This window comes from Taudactylus pleione, unplaced genomic scaffold (genome assembly GCF_031769625.1).
Source record: "Taudactylus pleione unplaced genomic scaffold, aTauple2 ptg000434l, whole genome shotgun sequence".
NCBI lineage: Eukaryota > Metazoa > Chordata > Amphibia > Anura > Myobatrachidae > Taudactylus > Taudactylus pleione.
In genome coordinates, this window is record NW_028284836.1 from 2521446 (window position 1) to 2544263 (window position 22818).

The 22818-nt window shown below is 47.3% G+C and overlaps 1 protein-coding gene across 4 annotated transcripts in view; it reads right to left on the reverse strand.

The window, feature by feature from the left end:
- Positions 1-22818, reverse strand: part of HMBOX1 (homeobox containing 1) — a 112201-nt gene that overhangs the window by 46156 nt on the left and 43227 nt on the right. For all 4 annotated transcript variants that reach the window (XM_088447553.1, XM_088447552.1, XM_088447551.1 and 1 more), the window contains exon 3: positions 4302-4778. In XM_088447553.1, the coding sequence (XP_088303679.1) occupies positions 4302-4778 (477 nt within the window). The remainder of the gene's footprint in view (positions 1-4301; positions 4779-22818) is intronic.

Here is a 22818-nt window from a genome sequence, read left to right on the forward strand (position 1 = left end):
CCCATGCAATATAGCAGTTACTCCAGGATAACGTTTGATTATTATATCGCCATCTAATATATATATATATATATAAAGCCGTCTCTATAAATGATGGTGCGCTGAAGACGGAGTCCCTACAAGAGACCATTCCTGTCAGGATCTGAGGTCATCTTGGATTACGTAACGCGCAGTGCAGAACATGGATGACAAGCGCATCGGAAAACAAAAACCAACTTTTACCGGCGGTTGACGCAAAACACTTATAATTATTATCGCTTCAGTTCCTAGACCTAAGCCTACATCTCAAAAGACTTTTGGGGGGACGATGCCATTTTGAATTTAGTAGCGAACATGTCCGAGTGTAAGAAGCAAATATAAAACATTACTCGTGCGGATCTATGCAAAAGTTCCAAAAGGAGAGGAGAGCGATCGTAATACACCAGACTAAAGGCTATAGACGCGCACACACACAGCACTTACGCAGATTTAAGCTTTCGCTTCTACCTCTGACACTGCAATACAATTAGACGCGTTTCACTCTGCATTTCAGTACATAGAAAACCGTTTGACTGCCTGTGCGAATTATTTAAAGTCTGGTAATTACAATCTATTAATTATGACACATCTAATGCACCAAGGCTCTGCCACTGCAAACAGACGAGCGGCTGAAGTCACCACTGCGCCGTCACGCCCATACTGAGCGAGGCGAATTGTTAAGTTAGGGAAGAAAAGCACTTAATTAAACAATGAAATGATATACAGCTGCGAGAAAAGGCCACAACAGAATTTTAATCTGTTTTCTAATTAAAAAAGAAATGAGAAATTTCTGAACCAATTATAGTGTTTGAGCGAGGAACCGACTGTATTTGTTTAGCAAATAGAGGAGTATATGTGTCTAGCGCTGTTCTGTAACCACGCCAGGCTGCCATCACACAATCCACTCTTTGTATAGAACATGGAGCCGTCCGTCCATGGCACTGACTGGTGGACTAATTGCTAAATATTTATATGAGAATTCCGGGCAAATAAAACATTAAATCATCAAACTCTCAACAAGTATGACTGCGATGTTTGGAACCCAAGTGGTCCGGCCGCAGCTTCTACAAGCATTAATGTAGGATGGAGACCAACCTTCTTCATAGACTGGTTGTCGGTGATGCTGACTGGCCAAGCTGCGGGAACCATCCAATCAGATGCCTTGGTCACCAAAGACGACCAATATCCTATACACAGGCATCCAGGGTGCGATTATTATTATTGGTGTAAATGTGGAGTTCCCTAATTATGGCCTCCAATAATATCTCCCACTCCCATCTTCATCAATAACGAGTCTGACCACACCTCCCGCTTCTCTCTCCTCTAATGTTATCATCATTATTTTAGAAAGTTCCACAAATTTCCGTACAAAGCAAAGATGCAAAAAGCTTAGCAACAAACTTACATATGAACAGAAGTGTGGTCATAGATAGTGTGAATACTTATTGTCTGAGTTAGTGACCCTAAATAGGAGGGCAAGAACCAGAAGAGGGCAGGGGAGGGGAGGCAAGGGAGCCAGAGAAGGGAAGAGCCTGGTCACACAATCTTACATTCTAAAACGGACATGTCCCTGTCCCCACCCCCACTTTCCTCAAACAACATTCCTGAACCAGACAACATCTCATCTAGCAAGGGTGCCCGGCCCCCTCCCTTCCCCACCAGCAAGGGTGCCCGGCCCCCTCCCTTCCCCACCAGCAAGGGTGCCCGGCCCCCTCCCTTCCCCACCAGCAACATACCTGACCCCCACCCCCACCCCACCAGCAACGTGTTTGGCCCCCTCCCTTCCCCACCAGCAACTTGCCTGACCCCTCCCTACCCACCAGCAACGTGCCCGGCCCCCTCCCTTCCCCACCAGCAACATACCTGGACCCCCCCCCCATCCCCACGTCTGACCCCCTCCCTTCCCCACCAGCATCATACCTGACCCCCCCATACCCCCCAGTAACATGCCTGGACACCTCCTTTCCCCACCAGCAAAGTGCCTGCCCCCCCCACCCCACCAGCATCATGTCTGGACCCCTCCCTTCCCCACCAACAACGTGCCTGCCCCCCGCCCCCTCCCCCACCAGCATCATGTCTGGCCCCCTCCCTTCCCCACCAGCAACGTGCCTGGTCCCCTCCCTTCCCCACCAGCAACGTGCCTGGACCCACCACCCCCTTACCTCTAATGACATGCATAGTCCTTTCTACTTATTCCCTCCAATAACACACCTTGAGCACCCCCCCCCCCACCGTTCCCTCCAGCAACATGCATAGCCCTTCCTACCTCTTTCCTCTAACAACACACCAGGCCCTGCCTACCAAATCTCTCAGATAACACACCAGGCCCTGCCTAACAATTCCCTCTAATAACACCCTAGGCCATGCCTACCAATTCCCTCTAACACCACGCCAGGCCATGCCTACCAATTCCCTCTAACACCACGCCAGGCCATGCCTACCAATTCCCTCTAACACCACGCCAGGCCATGCCTAACAATTCCCTCTAATAACACACCAGGCCCTGCCTAACAATTCCCTCTAATAACACGCCAGGCCCTGCCTGACAATTCCCTCTAATAACACCCTAGGCCATGCCTACCAATTCCCTCTAACACCACGCCAGGCCTACCAATTCCCTCTAACACCACGCCAGGCCATGCCTAACAATTCCCTCTAATAACACACCAGGCCCTGCCTAACAATTCCCTCTAATAACACACCAGGCCCTGCCTGACAATTCCCTCTAATAACACCCTAGGCCATGCCTACCAATTCCCTCTAACACCACGCCAGGCCTACCAATTCCCTGTAACACCACGCCAGGCCATGCCTACCAATTCCCTCTAACACCACGCCAGGCCATGCCTACCAATTCCCTCTAACACCATGCCAGGCCATGCCTACCAATTCCCTCTAATAACACACCAGGCCATGCCTAACAATTCCCTCTAAAGAGTCTGCTGGTCACACCTCTAAAATACCTTTGGTGACAATGTTCATTATAAAACACCAGAAGTGGTGTAACGAGTAAAACATCACTACGGGAGATTGTTATTCATTATGTGCAAGTACTAGCTTACTCATGTGTAATACATATCCTCCCCTACTTTATTAGGCATGTAAACTGCCTGAATGAATAAAAGCAGCAAGTACTAAAACATAACTGATAAATGCAATGTGTGTTTTCCTCCAAATTACAAGGCTGGCTGATACAAAAATATAAGTTAGTAACTGTCCATGAATTTATTGTCGCTGTAACAGGTTGCAATAAATGGAAAGAAAGATAAAAGCAAAACTTAAAGTTTGCATTCTGGGGTGGGCAAAAACGTCTGTTGAGAGATTTGTGAACTCGCCAATCAGCCGAAACCCACCAAAAGATATTTCATGCCCAGAACAGCTGGAGTCACAGTATTATTCGCCCTTTGCTGCAAAATTCTATATATAGTTTTACTTGCTCACCGAAAAATTAGGCAATTGTCTATTCCCCCCCTTCAGTGCACTGGTATAGTCAGCGACTATGCTAAAGTGACATGGTATTAAACTATTATTTTGGGCACATTTTTGGTCTCGCTTTGATATTCGGGCTAAAGTTTCTGACATATGGCAAATGCAACATGCAAGTAGACCGTGTATATTTCATGTGTCAGGACTTACACGACAGTTCCAGATGCGCCGACATAAATAGCAATGCACGTGAGCCCACCTTACATTCTAGGAGGGTGCAGAATTTGCAATACCCAAAAACATCCATCAAACTGCTACAACTTCTCTGCATTTCTAATAACTGGAGGCAGCAAATGCCTCAATTTGGAGTCAACTCGCCGAGCCAGCAGCAAAAAAACATTTGTGACAGACAACTTCTTCTGTTTACTGTGTACCCATATGCCAGTACACTACAATGCAACGAATGACGTCCAAGCATGCTGGGTTCTGGCACGGCGTAACAGAAGTTGCTGAAGTCCCAGCATCGTCAAACGCAATACAGCTAATTTGGGAAAACAAAACACAATTAGGAATAAACCTGCCGAGATCCATTGGCTTCATTTTCAGGCAAGTGTCCAAAAAAGGAATAAATTAGGCCAACATCTCTTATTGCCGGCCAGACACAAAGGGGGTTTTATCGTACACAGAAGCGTACAAGCGAGCAGAGCCCGATGTTATATACTTTTACTACTGGCCTGGACACTACACGATCATTCAAATAGGAATACATCTATTAGCAAACCTCTTAGCAGTAAAATAAATAGTATGCTCGCAGAAAGGGAGGAGCTAACACTATGGTATGAACACGCTCTACTGACCTCATCAACTCCTCCACCTTGTCGTCTACGTCGAGGTCTTCTTCGGAAGCCTCGAAGCTGTACGACCTGGTCCCGATGTTGTTGGTGTGGTAGCGTGTTGGAGACAGCTTGCCGTTGGTCGTCGGGAGCCTCTCGCTGCTCTCTCTCCCGTTTTGATTGGTGGTGCACGGCTGCGGGGAAGTGTCGCAGCTGTTGCTGGGCGACGGGGACATGCCGCAATGGAGAGTCTGCGTGGAGGCAGTGGCAGTGGAGGACGATGCAGGGACGTTGTTGGTACTGTTGCTGTAAGAGCTGCTGCCGTAGGTGGATCTCCTTCCGAACTTGTCGCTGTGTTCCTGGTCCAGGCGGTCCAACGTCTCCAGGGCGTGGAGGACTTCGTGTTTGGTCATTCCTGTGCGTCGGAGGCGCTGGAGCAGGTCAATCTGCTCTATGGTAAATCTAGGTTCGTCTGTGTAATGTGACATGGTTTCTGGCAGACTGCAAATGAGAAAACAAGGAGGACGACAGTTACTTATAGATGATCCTAAGCACAGAACAGGAGGAGGACTTATCAATCTCCCTAAACGAATTTCAGGGGTACTGCACTCCAATCCTCATGTGCCAACAGGCGGCCATGTTTTCAGGATTTCTTCAATCATGCACAGGTGGTTTTAATCTATTTTACTGGGTCAACAATTGTCCCTCCAGTTTCCACAGACAGAAATCCTGAAAACACGACCTGTTGGTGGCACTTGAGTTATGTTCATTCTAGCACTCTGCACCTGTCACAACCCGTGCAGTTCCTCTTTCCTGACTGGGGGATCGCTCTCTGCTCTGGTGCTTCTAGCACACTCTGACTGGGATCTCGGCAGTCTGGTGCTTCTAGCACACTCAACTGATCCAAATCAGAGTTGCGATTATCCCATCAGTGCTGAAGTACTCAAATAACTGGACAGTGCGCAACCACCGAGGGATTAACGTGCGGATTTTTCTGTATCCTAGTAACTGACATTTGTAAGGACTAAACTAAAAAGGGACAACATAATTAGTCCCAATGTTTTGTAGGTTTTTATCCAGGAACTTGTCATACTTATGAGAACATTTTTATTTTAAGAACATGCACACAGATTGCATTCCCCTTCTGAACAAGATTGTGCTACAGCATGTAAAAAAAAACAAAAACACACTATTAACACATGATATGTAATACCTTAAATAGCTAAATCCAAAAACTTTGTGCGGAGCTAAAAGGAACGGAGTATTTATAGCCCATTAGATGGCACTTAAAAATAAAACAAACAAAAAAAAAAGCTATTTTTAAATATTATATTTTTAACTATTGGTACTCCACCAAAAATAAACTGCGTGTGCGCAGTGCTTGTAGCTCTTACTGTGGTTTCTTTACACAAGCAATACACGCATTCCAATGGTCCATACGTGCTACTGCCAACCTAGTTTTATAGCGGAAAGGTTTTGTCACCAGATGTACACAAACAGCTGCCACGTGTGTTACTATATCACACAATGCAGATTCCCTTGAAGTGCTTACATGTATCCCGTGCTATAGAATGTCAGGCCACAATCTGACATTACTGTACCGCACATCAAAGGGGTTTATCAGGAAAAAGCACGAAATTACAGGGATCGCTGCCCATTGAGGAGCGTCTAAGTTGAGACGTATTGTGTAAAAATGCTAGGTGTATGAGGCCACAACCGTGCGCGAGGGGTAAGTCAATTGTTTTATCGTGCCTATGCTTTTTTACGCATGTTGTCTAAAGTGACGGGAGATCGGGGGTGATATTCAATTGTTTTTGGGCGCCCCTGTCTTTTTGTGCATGTCGCGCCCAAATAGACCGGGTTTAGCTGCTAAAACAGTCTAAAGTCCTGGTTAGTGCAGCCAAACCGTTAAACAAGGACTTTTCGCACATTTCCACTCTATGGAGTCAGTCCTATTAGGCGCGAGTTGCTATTTTCACTTTGAATTCGCATAGCGAATTCATTTTGCAATCCAATTAGCAACTCGCACTGAATCAGTCTGACTGAATTCGCAACTTTACACTCGCACCTCCCTGCGGATGGAGAGGAACATTTTTATTTTAAAGTTACAATGTTGGGACACTGCTGAACCCCTTAGACACCCACCCTAATGACTAATTAGGCATTTGGAAGTGTCCAATTAGCTTAATTAGTCTAATAATTACATGTCATTTTTTGGGGTTAAAAAAAATGGTCTCTAATTACCCCCAAATCAACTTTTTAATTAATTTAGGCACCAAATATGTAATTACAATAATTTTTTAGTTGAAAAATAATTGTTTTAATAAAAATATATATATTTTTCAAGGTGCCCTCAAAGTACCCCACACTCACCCTATTATATTTTGCATTTTTCATTTAATTCGTTTGAGATTAAACGAAAAAAATTTAGTTTTTTATAATTTTCTTGCATTTAAAAAAAAAAACCCCACACAAATCATTTAAAAACAGACAGTACCTTCCTAATGCCCACAAACAGCCGTCTATACGGTCCTGCTAACTAGGGGAAGGAGTTCAATTCAACGCTTTATTGAATAGCGACGGGAGGTACTCCTGCAGCTATTCAATGTTTGGGCGCGCTAAGGATTTGTTCTCGCACCCCCTGGGGATGCAAAGAGAAATCCGACCAAAGTGCCGGGTGCGCGGCTGTTTTTCTAAATAGCGCGGCGCTAACAGCTGCGCGCCCGGCACTTTGGTCAGAGAATGCCGGTCAACGTGCCTTAACACCCTTGTTAAGGCGCGATAACCGGCATTCTCCGATCTCACAGTGCACTGAATTGAACAGCTCCGGGAGCTCGCCACGGCGCTATTCAATTCGCGTTGCATTGAATCGCCCCCTAAATTATCCAATTTGGGGGGTCCAGGATGGTCTCCCCCCATTTTCATGCACTTCCCGCAAATCTCATTTGGCAGTCAATTCCACCCCTCCGCTGCGAGTAGTGCGAATAGGCATTTTTAATTGGACTGGAGAATTCTCGGGAGCGCGCTTCGCTACGAGGTCTGCGAGATTCAAGAAACAAACTAGCTACTCGCCATTCGCACCTAATTGGATCGAGCCCTTTGACTCAGATGAGCAGAAAAGTGTCAATTCGCGCCCGAACGGAGCAACAATTGAGCAATTGAATTGCTCTGCCGGGCGCCATTACGCTCAGCCACGGGTGAACACAATTGAACTGCTCTGCCGGGCGCCCATTACGCTCAGCTACGGGTGAACACAATTGAATTGCTCCGCCGGGCGCCCATTACAATCAGCCACGGGTGAAAACAATTGAATTGCCCTGCCGGGCGCCCATTACACTCAGCCACGGGTGAAAACAATTGAATTGCCCTGCCGGGCGCCCATTACCCTCAGCCACGGGTGAAAACAATTGAATTGCTCCGCCGGGCACCCATTACGGTCAGCTACGGGTGAACACAATTGAATTGCCCATTATCTTGGGTTGTGGCCACAGAGGTCGCTTCAGCTTTATGGACTGATATTTCACCTTTTTGACCAGTGTCAGATCGCAAACACTATCCTACGGATCGGGCTTCGGCGGTGTCCAACGTGATGAGGGAAAATCTATTAAACTTAACGGATTAAACAGCGCCGCAGTAGAATATCCCAATAGCTGTACACAGAGCATTTCACCTCCATGCTTCATATCCGAAAGGTTTATATCTGGGATTTAGTGGTCTTTTTAAATCTTCTGTAGCTTGGGACATAGAACGCAGCATATTTGTTGAGGCCCAGAAAAACATGACCGGTGAAGCTCTGTTCCACCCCACAGCAGGGATGCATAAGGCGAGGAAGCTGCGATACTGATAGAATCTTCGGTAGGAAGTGGAACGCTATCAGCCATCACAACGCTGGCTGTATCTGATAGCTATACATCAGATAGGCAGAAGGCAGATCTCCTCTCTGCTGTAATCATATGCACCCGTGACTGTATGATCTAATACTCCCTCTACATTTCATGTGTTACAGGACAACCCTCCTCTGCCAAATCTCTCCCCCCTCCCATACTGTGTGGCACTGTCTGAGGCCTAGCGAAAAAATTATTACATAGACGGCATCTTGAAATGTTTCTCCTCATCACTCCCAAGGGGTCACAAATCCTTTGGCAAAGTCTTAAGCGACAAACTGTCCTCTGCAGAAAAAAAAAAGGCCCAAGCTCCCTAGAATTGCGACATTATGGCTACTCGCAATCCATTCGCTTAAGACACAAAAATACATTTTGTGCCCAGTGCTGGAGACGTCAGCAGAACTATGCGCTACCCCTAAAGCGCTAACCTCTTTATATGAGAAATGAGATTTACTGCAAGCATTGTATACACGCGGCAATGTTTGATTAATGAGGGCTCGATAATCACTTTTCAATGAAAAGATGGAGAGGAAAAAACAGTTCAGACCATGAACAAACAATATTGCACACCAAAGGCCAAAAGATAAAGATTGCATTCAAAATGTATATATATAGGGATGTTTTCCCCTTCTGAATGTTTCTAAAGGTATTCTAATTAATCCTTTTTGCAAATGACAAGCTATAAATGATCTAGCACTCCAGACAGCTGTATCCCCCCTGGAATTCTATTCTGCTGGTAACTATATCTCACAGTTGAACAATTTAAAGCGAATATCGTTTTAATTATAAAAAAAAAACACAATTTATCTTTATTTTCTTATCCAAACCACCATGAACAGAACACAATGGGCTGATGTCCGTCTTCAGAAAACTTTTGGGGCTCACAAAACCTCGATAAGTAATCTTGGCGTTAAGGCTCATGGAAGAGAAAATGGAAAACGGGCCGAGGATAGGAAGTGCTGTGGGTACAAGGCACCGGTATTATATACAATACGAGACCGAACAGGTCTGTTAGCGTAATTGTTGTGTGTGATATATTCCTCAGATCTCTGCTGGTTCCTATAGTACTTCTGAGGTTTCCTCTATTCTACGGTGGTGATACCGGCCACTGTCATCTTACGAGTACGCATATGTATATATTTATATTCCTCCTCCCCATAGGACTCAAAGCCTCGTACATTAGCTAGAGTGACGCAACGGCGGCCCGCACTGTCACACGGGTCCCGTTCCCTTACCGTGAGTAACAGCGTGCAAGCCATTGTGTAACCCAGTGCTTCCCAACCTCCCGTCTCTCCGACAGGCCATGTTTTGAGGATTTCCATCTGTAGAAGCAGGAGAGATCATTTCTGACCCAGCAAAATAAATGTACTCGCCTGTGCATAATTAAAGAAATCTAGAAAACATGACCTGTTGGTGGTAACTGAACACTGGAGATGTGAGCAACTGCTGATAAAAAAAGCCTGTCCACACCATCATCTCCAACTTGCACGCGCAACCAAAAATCTCAGAAGCGCCCATTTTTTTTTCGGGCGTGCCAGTGTGGGCGTGCATAAATTAGCCAATGCGATACGAGACTCCGCCTGAGGCCTCAGTGTGCGCTGAAGTTAGCAATTCCTGAGTGAGGTCTGACCTGCCTTAGCTGTGCGTATGGGTCCGATGTTGCAGGTTATTTCGCTATGTTGTCAAAGTATACGGATGTGAGTAAGGGGAAGTGGGCGTCCTTACGTCAGGCTGCGATCGCAATGCAAACACCGACATGTCCCCGCTGATATTAGCAACTGCGTTACGTGCGTATAAGCAGCATAGCCATCCTTGCTGGACCAGGCCCTAAGACAGGACAGCAAATTGTGGATCACTGAAAGCTTTCAACATTAAGACAAATTATTTAATCTGCAAATATTTAATTTTATTAGCAAATTGCTGCTCCCACTGTAGTAGTGATGTTTAAGGTAGGAAAGGAGTCGTGTTAAAGTACCGTGACATTAAAACTCAATGAGGGTAATTACCGATCCTATGATAACTATTCCACTTGATCAAAGAACACGGAAATTGCGATTAATCCCCACAAAGTCAGTTCAGAAATGGGTTTTGTTAAATAGCCGTCATATATGGACATGAGATAACCTTCCGTGTACTATCAACCGTCATATATGGACATGAGATAACCTTCCGTGTACTATCAACCGTCATATATGGACATGAGATAACCTTCCGTGTACTATCAACCGTCATATATGGACATGAGATAACCTTCCGTGTACTATCAACCGTCATATATGGACATGAGATAACCTTCCGTGTACTATCAACCGTCATATATGGACAGGAGATAACCTTCTGGGTACTATCAACCCTCATATATGGACATGAGATAACCTTCCGGGTACTATCAGCCTGAACGGGATTAAACAATGTCCAGCACATACTTACAGATATTGATTAAGCAGAGGACATTTTTGAGGTTACAGTGCCTTAACATGCCAATGATCATTTTAAATGGTTTGACCTAGTTAAGTTACGAAGTGGTTCCCTTATTGACATATTAGGGCTTTTAGACTTTTAAATAACATTCAATTGTGGCCCTACGGAAATTGTGGCCTTAAAGCAGCCTCCATCCGCAGGTTAAAGACCAGCCATGTAATGCTGGTCTTAGCTTCCCGAAAGCGGGTCCTTACACTTTAATCTGTTCTCGCCCGCCACGGCTACATTACGTTACACAGCGTCTCAGCTTTGTTCCCAGATAACTTCGTAATACAGGCCCAGAATGATGGCGGCGGCGGCACACTGCATGTGTACCCTTACAAGCCGGGAACTTGGCGGGCATCGGTATGCCTTTGGTTGCAGCGATGCAGATAGGAGCTGCTGCTTTTGGTTCCGCAAATGCGGTTCACGCCCTGAAATTAGAATTCTGCACAAAATATCAGCCAACGTCTAAAGTGCTAGATGGCGATTAGACTGGATCGGAAGGGGTTAATAAAAAAAAAGTGCAATGTAGGGGCGAGTGTGAAAACACAGATTACATGTTAGAGAGAATCTCTCTGCCGATAAAACTAAAGCTTTGTTATGGCACAATTAAAATTAGAACACGGTCACTTAGGGCGGAATTCAATCAGGTGCGGGGGAATGACGGGAATAGCAGTCCTCGCCCAATTACTTCTCATCGTGTCGGCGCATTTTGGAGCTGCAGGAGGAAACTAAACTGAAGGGGAAAAAAGAAGAAGATTTTATTCTGCTTCCAGGGAAAGACCCTGCAGCATGGAAACCGGCACAGACAGTAATAGCAATAAAGGCGGGTAATGGCCCAGGACAGGCCTCTGTGGGCTTTACATCCTTGGCTTCTGTTGAATATGAGCCTTTGGTTGGCCCGTGACCTCCAGGATACGGATGCCTACTGCAATACGGAGTGTAACCACCCAACGTACATGTACTTATCTAATTCCAAGTTATTTCACATTGCTTTTCCGCACCAGCCTGCCACCCATAATTAGGATGTAGTGGTGAGGTTTAAAGACCTGACCACACCCAATAAGGTCACATATACAGCGGAATTCAATTGTTTCCGGCCCCCTTCGCGCCCGACGGAGCTATTTAATTGTTGCTCCAGTCGGGCGCGATCAGCTGCCAGCGCTCGATTTCAGCTCGCAGCCCCAGGGGGGCTTGCAAGCTGAAATGGGCGAAAAGTGAGTTGTTTGGGCGCCCAAATGGCACTTTTCTCGATCGCGCCCAGCACTTTGGTCAGGGGAAGCCGATTTACGCGGCTAAACCTGACCACTTTGGGCGCGATCAGCGCGAAAAGCAGTAACAATTGAATAGCGCCTCGCGATCTCCTGTCACTTTAGACGGGAGATCCGGACCGCGAAAACAATTGAATATCATCCATAAAACCTGCTTTTAGCTTGCACCAACTTTATTATGGGATAATCACTCAGCGCCAATGGAGACACAGGGATTGCAGCAAAGTAGAGGTGGGCAAATAAGTGCCCCCCTCCCCTCCCCTCCAGCTGTTGTAGAACTACACATCCCAGCATGTCCTGACATAGTATTGCCATTTGACAAATACACATGTTTTACAGGTAGATTCTGTTAATGAGAAAGCAGAATATTACATATCATGAATATAGGTCCGCAGGAGCCATTCTGTCCCCAAACTGCTTACCTGTGGGGTCTTTTTCTATTTTTGTAGAACATTTGGGACATCTATTGGATGAAACGTGTCGGATATGAGGAAAGGCTCATGATGTTTTTAATTTGCACTGTAGTTTGGGGAAGCATTTAGACTGTATCACTCCCAATTAGTTACAGGAGAGTAATTATTACTAACGACACAGCAGCACAGATACGAGAACATCATTAACCCCAGATAACATTACCGCAGCGCAGACAATTAGAAGGCAGGAGGGGAAGGGGAATGCACTAACATCAGCAATACAGAGAGTGATGACTGTATAGAAGGGGTACCGTCACATGACAACAGACTGGCATGGCCGGTATTACAGACTGCCGAGGACGAGCCGGTGGAGGAAAGGGTCTGGAATATTATGCCGAGCAAGAAAACTAGTACAGATAGAGGGATGGTGTCACAGCTTGGCAGAGTACGATATATTCCATCTACATAGGGAAATAATTCAGCACGTATGTAGGCCAATCAGAATGCAATTAGGGCACGGAGATTACCCAATGTCCTCCTAGTACTGCTGGATTCCGCTTAGTCACATGTGCGGGAATTCTTATGGAGAAAGACAAACCAGACTGATAATTATGCCAATACACGTTCCCCAGTATTGCTGTATAGGATGTAGTCATGTTTTACACCAGGGCTTCCTGGCATTCATAGAGCTGCACCTCCTTACTTTAGGACAGAGGTTCCCAAACGCCACTATTACAGACCAGGTTTTAAGAATATCCATGCTTGAACATAGGTGACTTAATTCATACCTCAGTCAATTTGATTTAACCATCTGGACTCAAGCATGGATATCCTTAAAACCTGGACTGTAATTGGAAACTCTGCTTTAGGAGAACAATCTCATCCAAGGGGAAGGTACCAGGTGTATAGACCATAACAAGACAGGGACTTAGTGACAGTGTGGGGCCGCTGTTTAAGATTAACTCCAGGGGGTACATTTACTAAAACAAGAGATATGGTAAGAACTTACCTTTGTTATCTCTGTTTCTACGAAGTCCATAGGGTCCACAGGGTTGACCTTGGGGTATAGGTTGGGAACCAAATCCGGGCACCACGCAGTTAAAGCTTTTAGCTCCAAGGATGCACTTGGGTCCACTCTCCCTATAACCCCACCCCCCAAGCCAGAGGCACCTCAGTTTGTAAGTAGCCAAAGGCCGGAGGAGGAGAGAAAAAGAGAGAGAAAACTGGAACACTCAATAACCATACTCACAGAAATGGGAGACGGAAAACCGGTGACCAGCCACACAGCCCATATGAAGCAAGGTGTGTCAGGGCAGGCGCCCTGTGGACCCTATGGACTTCGTAGAAACAGAGATAACAAAGGTAAGTTCTTACCATATCTCTTGTTTTCTACTTCAGGGTCCATAGGGGGTCCACAGGGTTGACATTGGGGATGTTCCAAAGCAGTTCAACCAAGGGTGGGAACGCTCCTGTGCTGAGAGGAGAATCCGTAACCAAAAAGAAAGCATCCTGAGAGGCAAAGGAAACCAATGCCTATAACATTAAAAAGGTGTGGACAGAAGACCACGTGGCCGCCTAGTAAGGCAACAGCCAAGGCGCCACAGCGAGCCGCCCACGAGGGTTACATGGCCCGAGAAAAAACAAGCAGCAACAACAGAAAGGCCTACCCCTGGGTAGGCCCCTGAAGAAGACATACAAGGCCATCCAGCCAACATCTGGCTATAGGCCGGCCATCCGTTCCTGTTAAAACCACCAATAAGGAGTCCGATTTCCGTAAGGAACCTGAACGGATCACATAAATCCACAGAGGCCGGACTACAATCAATGAGGCCACACCAGTCGAGAGGACTGGGGACTGAATGGCCGTACCATAAGTTCCAGAATAATATGGAACCTAAAAATTACTAAGAAAAAACACAGGGCGAGAGCAACTCACACCCTGACATGATGCCCTCCAGAAGAGGGAGCCATATGAGAACGCTCCCAATTCCGACACTCAGAGAAAGAGAGAGAGCCATAGCAATAGACCATGTAATGGCTATCACAACCAGCGGTTCCATGGACTGTCCCCGGAGGGAACGAAGAACCACTACTAACTCCCAAGGAGTCCCTAGGGAGGACAAATGGAGGCATAATCCAGAAAACACTCCAAAGGATTAAACGGATACCAGAGCGGAGCAATTCCATATCTTAATCATACTGACATTGTAGAGATCCGCACTGTCAGGAAGGCCAGGCCGAGGGTGAAACCCAAGCCAGGCGGAAGGAATGCCAGAATATCAGGAAATCCTGGACACCGGATGATTGTATCGACAGGTACAATACCATAAAAATTATGGCTGCCACAGTTTGTGGTAGGTCCCAGCAAAAGCTGATCCATGTGCTCTAATCATTCCAACGATGACAAAGCCAGTGAAGCCGTAAGACCACTATAGGGACGCAGTCAAAGACAAACGACCCAGGTCCAAGGCAAAACCAAGGACCCTGAGATAACAGGTCTGGGCAGTGAAGCATCAGGAATGGAGTATCGATGGAGAGACTCCGAAAATCCAAGTACCCCTGACATCTGGGGCAATCAGGAGCCACCAGCAGGAAAGCAGCTCCGTCACGATTGAAACACCTCTCTCGAGGAAGAAGGGAGACCGGAGAACACAGGTACTCAAATTGGAAGGACCACTTCACCGACAAAGAGTCACTGAAGGTTGCTTCAGAATCCCCAGAGTTGGACTGTAACACCATAGTGTGATAAAGTCAGAAGGCCAGGAGGGTCACCTCAGGGGGTCCCCCCTGCTCACCAGGAGATGAAACCTCTCTTGGGGAAGAGACTAGTCCCCAGGATGCACGTCGTGACGGCTGAGGACTTGAAATGAACGCTGCCGAGATGGTTGGGAGGAGACCCTCGGACTATGTCTGAATGTGTGACATACCTGTCATTGCCACCCAACGAACAGTGTTGCTAAAAAGGAAGCCACTGCTCTGACCCTGTTGGACTGAACTTTTTCAGGTTCACCGGGAAACAAGAGTTATGCCAGAGTGAAGGCCCAAGACAGGCTAAAGTTCCAACAAGTTAATTGACAGGGTGGAATCGACAGACGTCCAACTGCACTGAAATGGATGCGAACCCGACACTGTCCTTAGCAAAGAATACCCTGGACGAGATGACCATAGCCACCCGGAAAGGGACGACTTGCCTCCGAAGAGAGCATCATCGTTTGAAGAGTGATCCGACAGAAAAAACTTGTTCCATCTGGAGATAAGCCAATTATGGAAAGGCCTGGAATGGTACTGAGCCCATTCCACCCTTCCAAAGGCAGACACTGAATAGTGGACCATGCATCCCAGAGTGTAAAGACATATGTCGACTGCGTAGACATCCATGTACTCCTAATGGAAGAGTGGAGATGCCGTCTTACGCCAGAAGAATTCTCAGATTCTGAGAATCCAGCAGGGCTCCTAGGTAAAGAATACCCAGAGAGGGATGCAGGGAGGACTTTTTCCCCGTTGATAAAACGTCTGCACCCTGAAGAAGCCACGGTCATCCTGACCTGGCTGTAAAGTACCCCGGCGATCCTGCTAAGAGCAGGAGGCCGTCCAGGTACAGGAGCATTGGGATATACTGAACAGGAGAACTGTCAGAAAATCCAAAACGCTGGTAAACCCCTGTGGGGCTGAGGACAGTCCCAACAGGCAGAGCCCGAAAAATTGTAAGTGCCGTGATACAGCAAACCTCAGTCCATGCTGAGGCAAGGTCTCTGTAAGTACCCGTAGGCACGCGTCCTGTATATCCAGTGATACCATCAAGTCCCCAGGTTCCAAACATAGTATGATGGAGCATAGGGATTGCCTCCTGAGCCCAGGTAGCTTTAGGAACTGGTTCAGGGAAATGAGACAGAGAATAGGCCAAAGAGGACCATTCAGCCACCGCACCAGAAAGAAAGCAGAACCAGTCCCTCGCTGAGATAGTGGGGATGGCCTAATGAGCTCCGCTTACCGCAACAACTGTATAGCTTTCTGGATTTGTTTGGCCCTGTTCGGGTCTGAATAAGGGCCTGCGTACCATCACCTGGAAAGAGGCCGCCTGAGCAAAGAGAGGGCGTACCCTCCTACCCACATAGCCGCGGCAACTTGACACTAGTACCGGGCGAACTGAGAAAATCGCCATCTCCCAGTGGTAGGCCTGTCCCATCAGGCTGAAGATATATCCGTAGGCTCAGAAGCAGGATCAGCTGGCAGTCCAGGCCTGCTCGGTACTGGATATGTCGGCCCTCGTAGAGGCCGACAGTCTATGAAGAAACAGACCTTTAGGCTGACCCAGAGGACAAAAAGACTTAATAGTCTGAGGCCTTGTAGTGGGCATAGCTGAAGGCGGTAAACTTGTACTGCCAATGTTACTACAATCCTGTCAAGGTCAGGACCGAACAAAATCTACCCTATAGATGGTATCTGCACCTCTGCATTCCCAGAGCGCAGCCATAGGGTATTACGGAGGATACAGTTGCAGCCGGAACTCTGAAAGTTAGGAGACTGATATCCAATATAGGCATTTCCACCTATGACAACTGCATATATTACGTGAGCGACCAAATACATTTGAACCCCAGACGTGTTGGAGGGGAAAAACATTACAAATGCATCAGCTCAGTATGCAATAGTATTAACCAACCATGCTATAGCCATGGTAGGATGGGTAACAACCCCTGAAAGCAAGTATACTGATTTCAGGCAGAGTTACCCCCTACGGATCCGAAGAATCCGACCACGCAGGAATGGGATGCGTAGTAACGTCTGTAATCAGACGAGTAACACGCCCATCCACCCCATGAGGGGCTCGTGATGACCCTCAGGGAAATTGGGACAGGAGGCCAAACACCTTGCAATACCTCGTATCTGGCAACAGCCAGAGTCCCGCCATGCGATCCACCCGCTAGTCAGCAACAGAGAACCCGAAGGCACGTAAGACTGAGAGTGTATGATACAGGTGCAGGTCAACATTCACTCTAACCAGAATGGACCTGCTACCAGCCCCAAAGCAGGGATAATAATACCTGAAATAGGCTTCCCCCCGTGTAAGAGGGAAAGAGCCCGAAACAGTATCCAGTTCACGGCAGAGCCAACTGGGAAGTAACCACAGGGCGTCAACCACGCCACTCTGCGTGTCGTAGAAAACGACATCCACCCAGGGTGGCTGTGGTAATCCCTGTAAGGGGAATGACAGACTATGGTGGCACCAGGGGGAATTCATATACTGCGAAAAAACCCTGCCGGGAGCGGTAGTCTGTGTCACAGGGGAAGAGTGCAAGAAACTGCGAGATACCCTGAGATGAAAAAGGGCAGTATGGTGAAGTAACCCCAAGTGAGGTACAACAATGGGGCCCGCCCGGCGATCCGCAATTTAGAGGATCCCGAGAAAACAAACCGCCCAAGGGGGTCGTGAAAGGGGCCGGCACCAGATGACGCCACACACAGAACCCTTTATGAAACAAATCCTCCGCACTAACACCTGCAGCACATGGCTTGCAGGATAGTAAAAAAATGGGTGCAGTATAATGCTCTCTCTCCTGGTCAGACATATCTGACCAATCCTGCGGAAATATCAAGCAGCTCTATACTGGTCCTGACTGATGCCAAAATTAGCCGCAGGGACCCATTTTCAGCGTATGCAACACACAGTTCCATCTAAAATGTGGCAACGTGCAGCACGCAACAGTATGTGACAAACCTCACAAATATTAACGAGTATATAAATGTGAGGTCTCAGAACCACCCTAAGTACAGTTGTATTAGGGCAGATAAAGAAAAGGGATAGATATATACTGACAGGTGAGAGAATTAAGTACAGACAGTCAGCACTAGCATAAGTCACATACAATGCAGATATATATATAGATATATACACACAAGCATGACATACAATATACTGCATTATGTCACTGCATTCAACTTACCCAGATTCAGTGTCTGGGAAGGCTACAGCGCTGTGTACACTGACCTGATGGTGAGGTACGCAGGGGGACTGGACACTGCCATCTCCAGAGATTTCTGCTGCACCACAAGAAAATGGCCGCTGGAGACCTCAGAAGAAGCGTGGCCCGTGGAGGAAGCAGCTCAGCGACGCCAGACTATACATACTGAAAGGCGCGCTGAGCTGAGGGGAGGAGCCGCTGTGACAGGGAAAGTGTCCTCCCCTGGCCGGCTATTAACCTCCCGGGACGCCGGCTCCCAGCACCGATCAGTAAGTCCCTGGTGGACACACGGGGTATGGGGGGTCCGCCGCCACTGCCGGCGCCTACGGTCTGTCCCCAGAGACCGGAGGCACAGGACTGCATATTAAATGCGCGGATCACCGCGACCTTACCTGCTCCCCGTGGATCCGGCAGCAGTCCTGGGTGCCCGCAGAGTCCGGCTAGTACAGACTCTGGGGTCCCGCTGAGATCCCCAGATCTGTACTGGCGTCTCAGCGCCGGCGGGGTGACGGAGCAGCAGCTTAGACGTCCTATGGACAGTCCGACGCTGCCGCTCTAAAAGTCCAAAGTAAAAATAAAAAAACTCTGCTCTTACAAAAAAATATAAAGCTTAGGGGCTGTTAATCAGCTCCCCACTGCACTAAATGGTGACCCGAATCCGGCCGGGCACCAACTTAAACTGAGGTGCCTCTGGCTTGGGGGGTGGGGTTATAGGGAGAGTGGACCCAAGTGCATCCTGGGAGCTAAAAGCTTTAACTGCGTGGTGCCCGGATTTGGTTCCCAACCTATACCCCAAGGTCAACCCTGTGGACCCCCTATGGACCCTGAAGTAGAAAGTGAGAGATTTTAGAAGTGGAGATGTTGCCCATAGCAACCAGATTCTACTTAACATTTAACTAGCAGCTTCTAGAACTGTGATTCCCAACCACGGTCCTCAAGGCACACTAACAGTCCTGGTTTTAGTGATATCCATGCTTAAGCACAGATGGTTAAATCAAAATAACTGAGGTACTGATTAAGTCACCTGTGCCCAGCTATGGCTAGCCTTAAAACCTGGACTGACAGGTTTTGCTCAAGAATATCCCTGTATTTAGCACCATCCATCTTTCCCTTGGCTCAAATCAGTTTCCCAGTCCCTGCTGCTGAAAAACATCTCCACAGCATGATGCTGCCACCACCATGTGTCACTGTGGGGATGGTGTACTTGGGGTGATGGGATGTGTTGGGTTTGCGCCAGACGTAGCGTTTTCCTTGGTGGCCAAAAAATTCAATTTTAGTCTCATCTGACCAGAGCACTTTCCTCCATACATTTGGGGAGTCGCCCACATGCCTTTTGGCAAACTCAAATCGTGTCTTCTTATTTTTATCACTAAGTAATGGCTTTTTTTCTGGCCACTCTACCATAAAGCCCATCTCTATGGAGTGTACGGCTTATTGTGGTCACATGCACAGATACACCAGTCTCTGCTGTGGAACTCTGCAGCTCCTTCAGGGTTACCTTTGGTCTCTATGCTGCCTCTCTGATTAATGCCCTCCTTGCCCGGTCTGTGAGTTTTGGTGGGCAGCCCTCTCTTGGCAGGTTTGTTGTGGTACCATGTTCTTTCCATTTGATGATGATGGATTTGATGGTGCTCTGGGGGATCATCAAAGATTTTGATATTTTTTATTTTTTTTAGAACCCAACCCAGAATTGTACTTCTCAACAACTTTGTCCCTGACTTGTTTGGAGAGCTCCTTGGTCTTCATGGTGTGACGCCTCTTGCTTAGTGGTGTTGCAGCCTCTGGGGCCTTTCAGAAAAGGTGCGTTTATACTGAGAGATCATGTGACACTTAGATGTCACACAGGTGGACTTCATTTCACTAATTATGTGACTTCTGAAGGTAATTGGTTTCACCAGAACTTTTGAGGGGCTTCATAGCAAAGGGGGTGATTTATATATGCACATGCCAATTTTCAGAATTTTATTTATAAAGATTCTTTTTTTATATATTTTTTTTCTCATTTCACTTCACCAAATTGCACTATTTTGTGCAGATCCATCACATAAAATTCAGATTAAACAAAATAAATAAATAAATTACAGGTTTTAATGTAACAAAAAAGGTAAAAAGCCAAGGGGGGGACTGTCGAAGCTGGATTATGGCCTGAGACAAGATCAGTTTAAAATTGAATCGCAGCGACGCCATCTTGCGACTGGCCGCAAGACGCCATCTTGGAAATGAGATCGCAAGACGCTATTTTGCGAATGGCCGCCCAAGCGCCAGTCTAGATAAATTCACAATTAAGTACATATGGCGATATTACTATTAGCACCATGCGATTGCATCTTTCACCATTTCTCATATACACATTAATACGCACAATTGCGCTGTTAACTAGTCGCATATTAGCGAATGCTTAAGATCCTATATGAAAATGTTGTTTATTGGCTTTATGCGCACGCATCTGCTCCAGGTTGACTGCTCCAGGTTGACTAGCGTCTTTACATCAAACCCCACATACTCACACATTACATATTCACATACAAGGTTCCATGAGCTTTAAGGTATAAGATTTAAGTTTGTTCATTTAGTATAAATGCTGTGAAATAAAGATTATTTGGTAACTAAGGTTTTATACATGCTAAGTAAGCAGTGTTTGGTTTTGTACTGATGCGTACTCTTTCCACAGTATTCCGGTATCATCGGTGTGGAGATTGCATCAAGCATTCTCAACTTATGGACCGCAGAGACTTCAAGCAACAAAATGTATATTATATGAACAACTGTTAAGATGTCGCATGAGGCGGGAAACCAGAGACCACCAGTTGTTAGAGGCTGGGTTGGGTCTATTTGAATCAGCCTGTTAAATGCTCTGTAACAGATGGATCCCCCTTGGGAACCAATGGCATCAGCAACAAACTTCTCTATTGTTTTGTCTATCCCTGGGGGGTATAAATATGTGTGCTCCAACACTGGGTCTTAGTCTTCGTGCTGAATGCTGATAGACGAGGGGTTTCTTGCTGATGCCTAACACCTGGTACCGGAAGCGCTGCGTATGTATACTGTACTTGGGTCTGTATAATTCCTTTGCGCCGAATTGTGCCTGGATCAATAGCGTGTAACTGACTGTACTTTTATTCGAATAATACTTTGTGCTTTGGAACCACAGATTCTAGGTCTGAAGCCTTTATTTAATGTATGACTGCGTACGCAAATTAGAGTCATCCTTAGAAGGTATAGGCAGGATATTAGAAAGTATAGGAAGGAGTGTATAGAGGTTCTAATTCAGTATCGTTAGGATGAATACTTTTGCAAGGCACTGTAATAAGTATCACTGACCCTGGAATTCGGAGACGGAAAAGGATGGTAAAGAAATCGCAGATGCCACAATCAGTGGAGCAAATTACGCATTTCCCTGAACTTTTACAACATCATTTAAAAAAAAAAATTGACAGTATGTGTTCTATATATATATAAATATATATACACACACATACACTTATTAAATTCCTGGATAATTATATACTGCCAGAGAACTAACCCCCCAGAGGGACCGCCAGAGCACTAACCCCCCAGAGGGACCGCCAGAGCACTAACCCCCCAGAGGGACCGCCAGAGCACTAACCCCCCAGAGGGACCGCCAGAGCACTAACCCCCCAGAGGGACCGCCAGAGCACTAACCCCCCAGAGGGGCCGCCAGAGCACTAACCCCCCAGAGGGGCCGCCAGAGCACTAACCCCCCAGAGGGGCCGCCAGAGCACTAACCCCCCAGAGGGGCCGCCAGAGCACTAACCCCCCAGAGGGGCCGCCAGAGCACTAACCCCCCAGAGGGGCCGCCAGAGCACTAACCCCCCAGAGGGGCCGCCAGAGCACTAACCCCCCAGAGGGGCCGCCAGAGCACTAACCCCCCAGAGGGGCCGCCAGAGCACTAACCCCCCAGAGGGGCCGCCAGAGCACTAACCCCCCAGAGGGACCGCCAGAGCACTAACCCCCCAGAGGGACCGCCAGAGCACTAACCCCCCAGAGGGACCGCCAGAGCACTAACCCCCCAGAGGGACCGCCAGAGCACTAACCCCCCAGAGGGACCGCCAGAGCACTAACCCCCCAGAGGGACCGCCAGAGCACTAACCCCCCAGAGGGACCGCCAGAGCACTAACCCCCCAGAGGGACCGCCAGAGCACTAACCCCCCAGAGGGACCGCCAGAGCACTAACCCCCCAGAGGGACCGCCAGAGCACTAACCCCCCAGAGGGACCGCCAGAGCACTAACCCCCCAGAGGGACCGCCAGAGCACTAACCCCCCAGAGGGACCGCCAGAGCACTAACCCCCCAGAGGGACCGCCAGATCACCTACAGCCAGAGGGACTGCCAGATCACCTACGGCCAGAGGGACTGCCAGATGACTAAGTAGCCAGAAAGAGAAAGTGTGTATACAGCATCCACCACAACTTGAATTAAAGCACCTTTGTTAAAAGAAATCGGTCTTACAAACACCCTGCATGCAGAACTGGTGACCCCAACATTTTCACGTGTTCTAATTAAATATTATCATTGTATATTATTAGG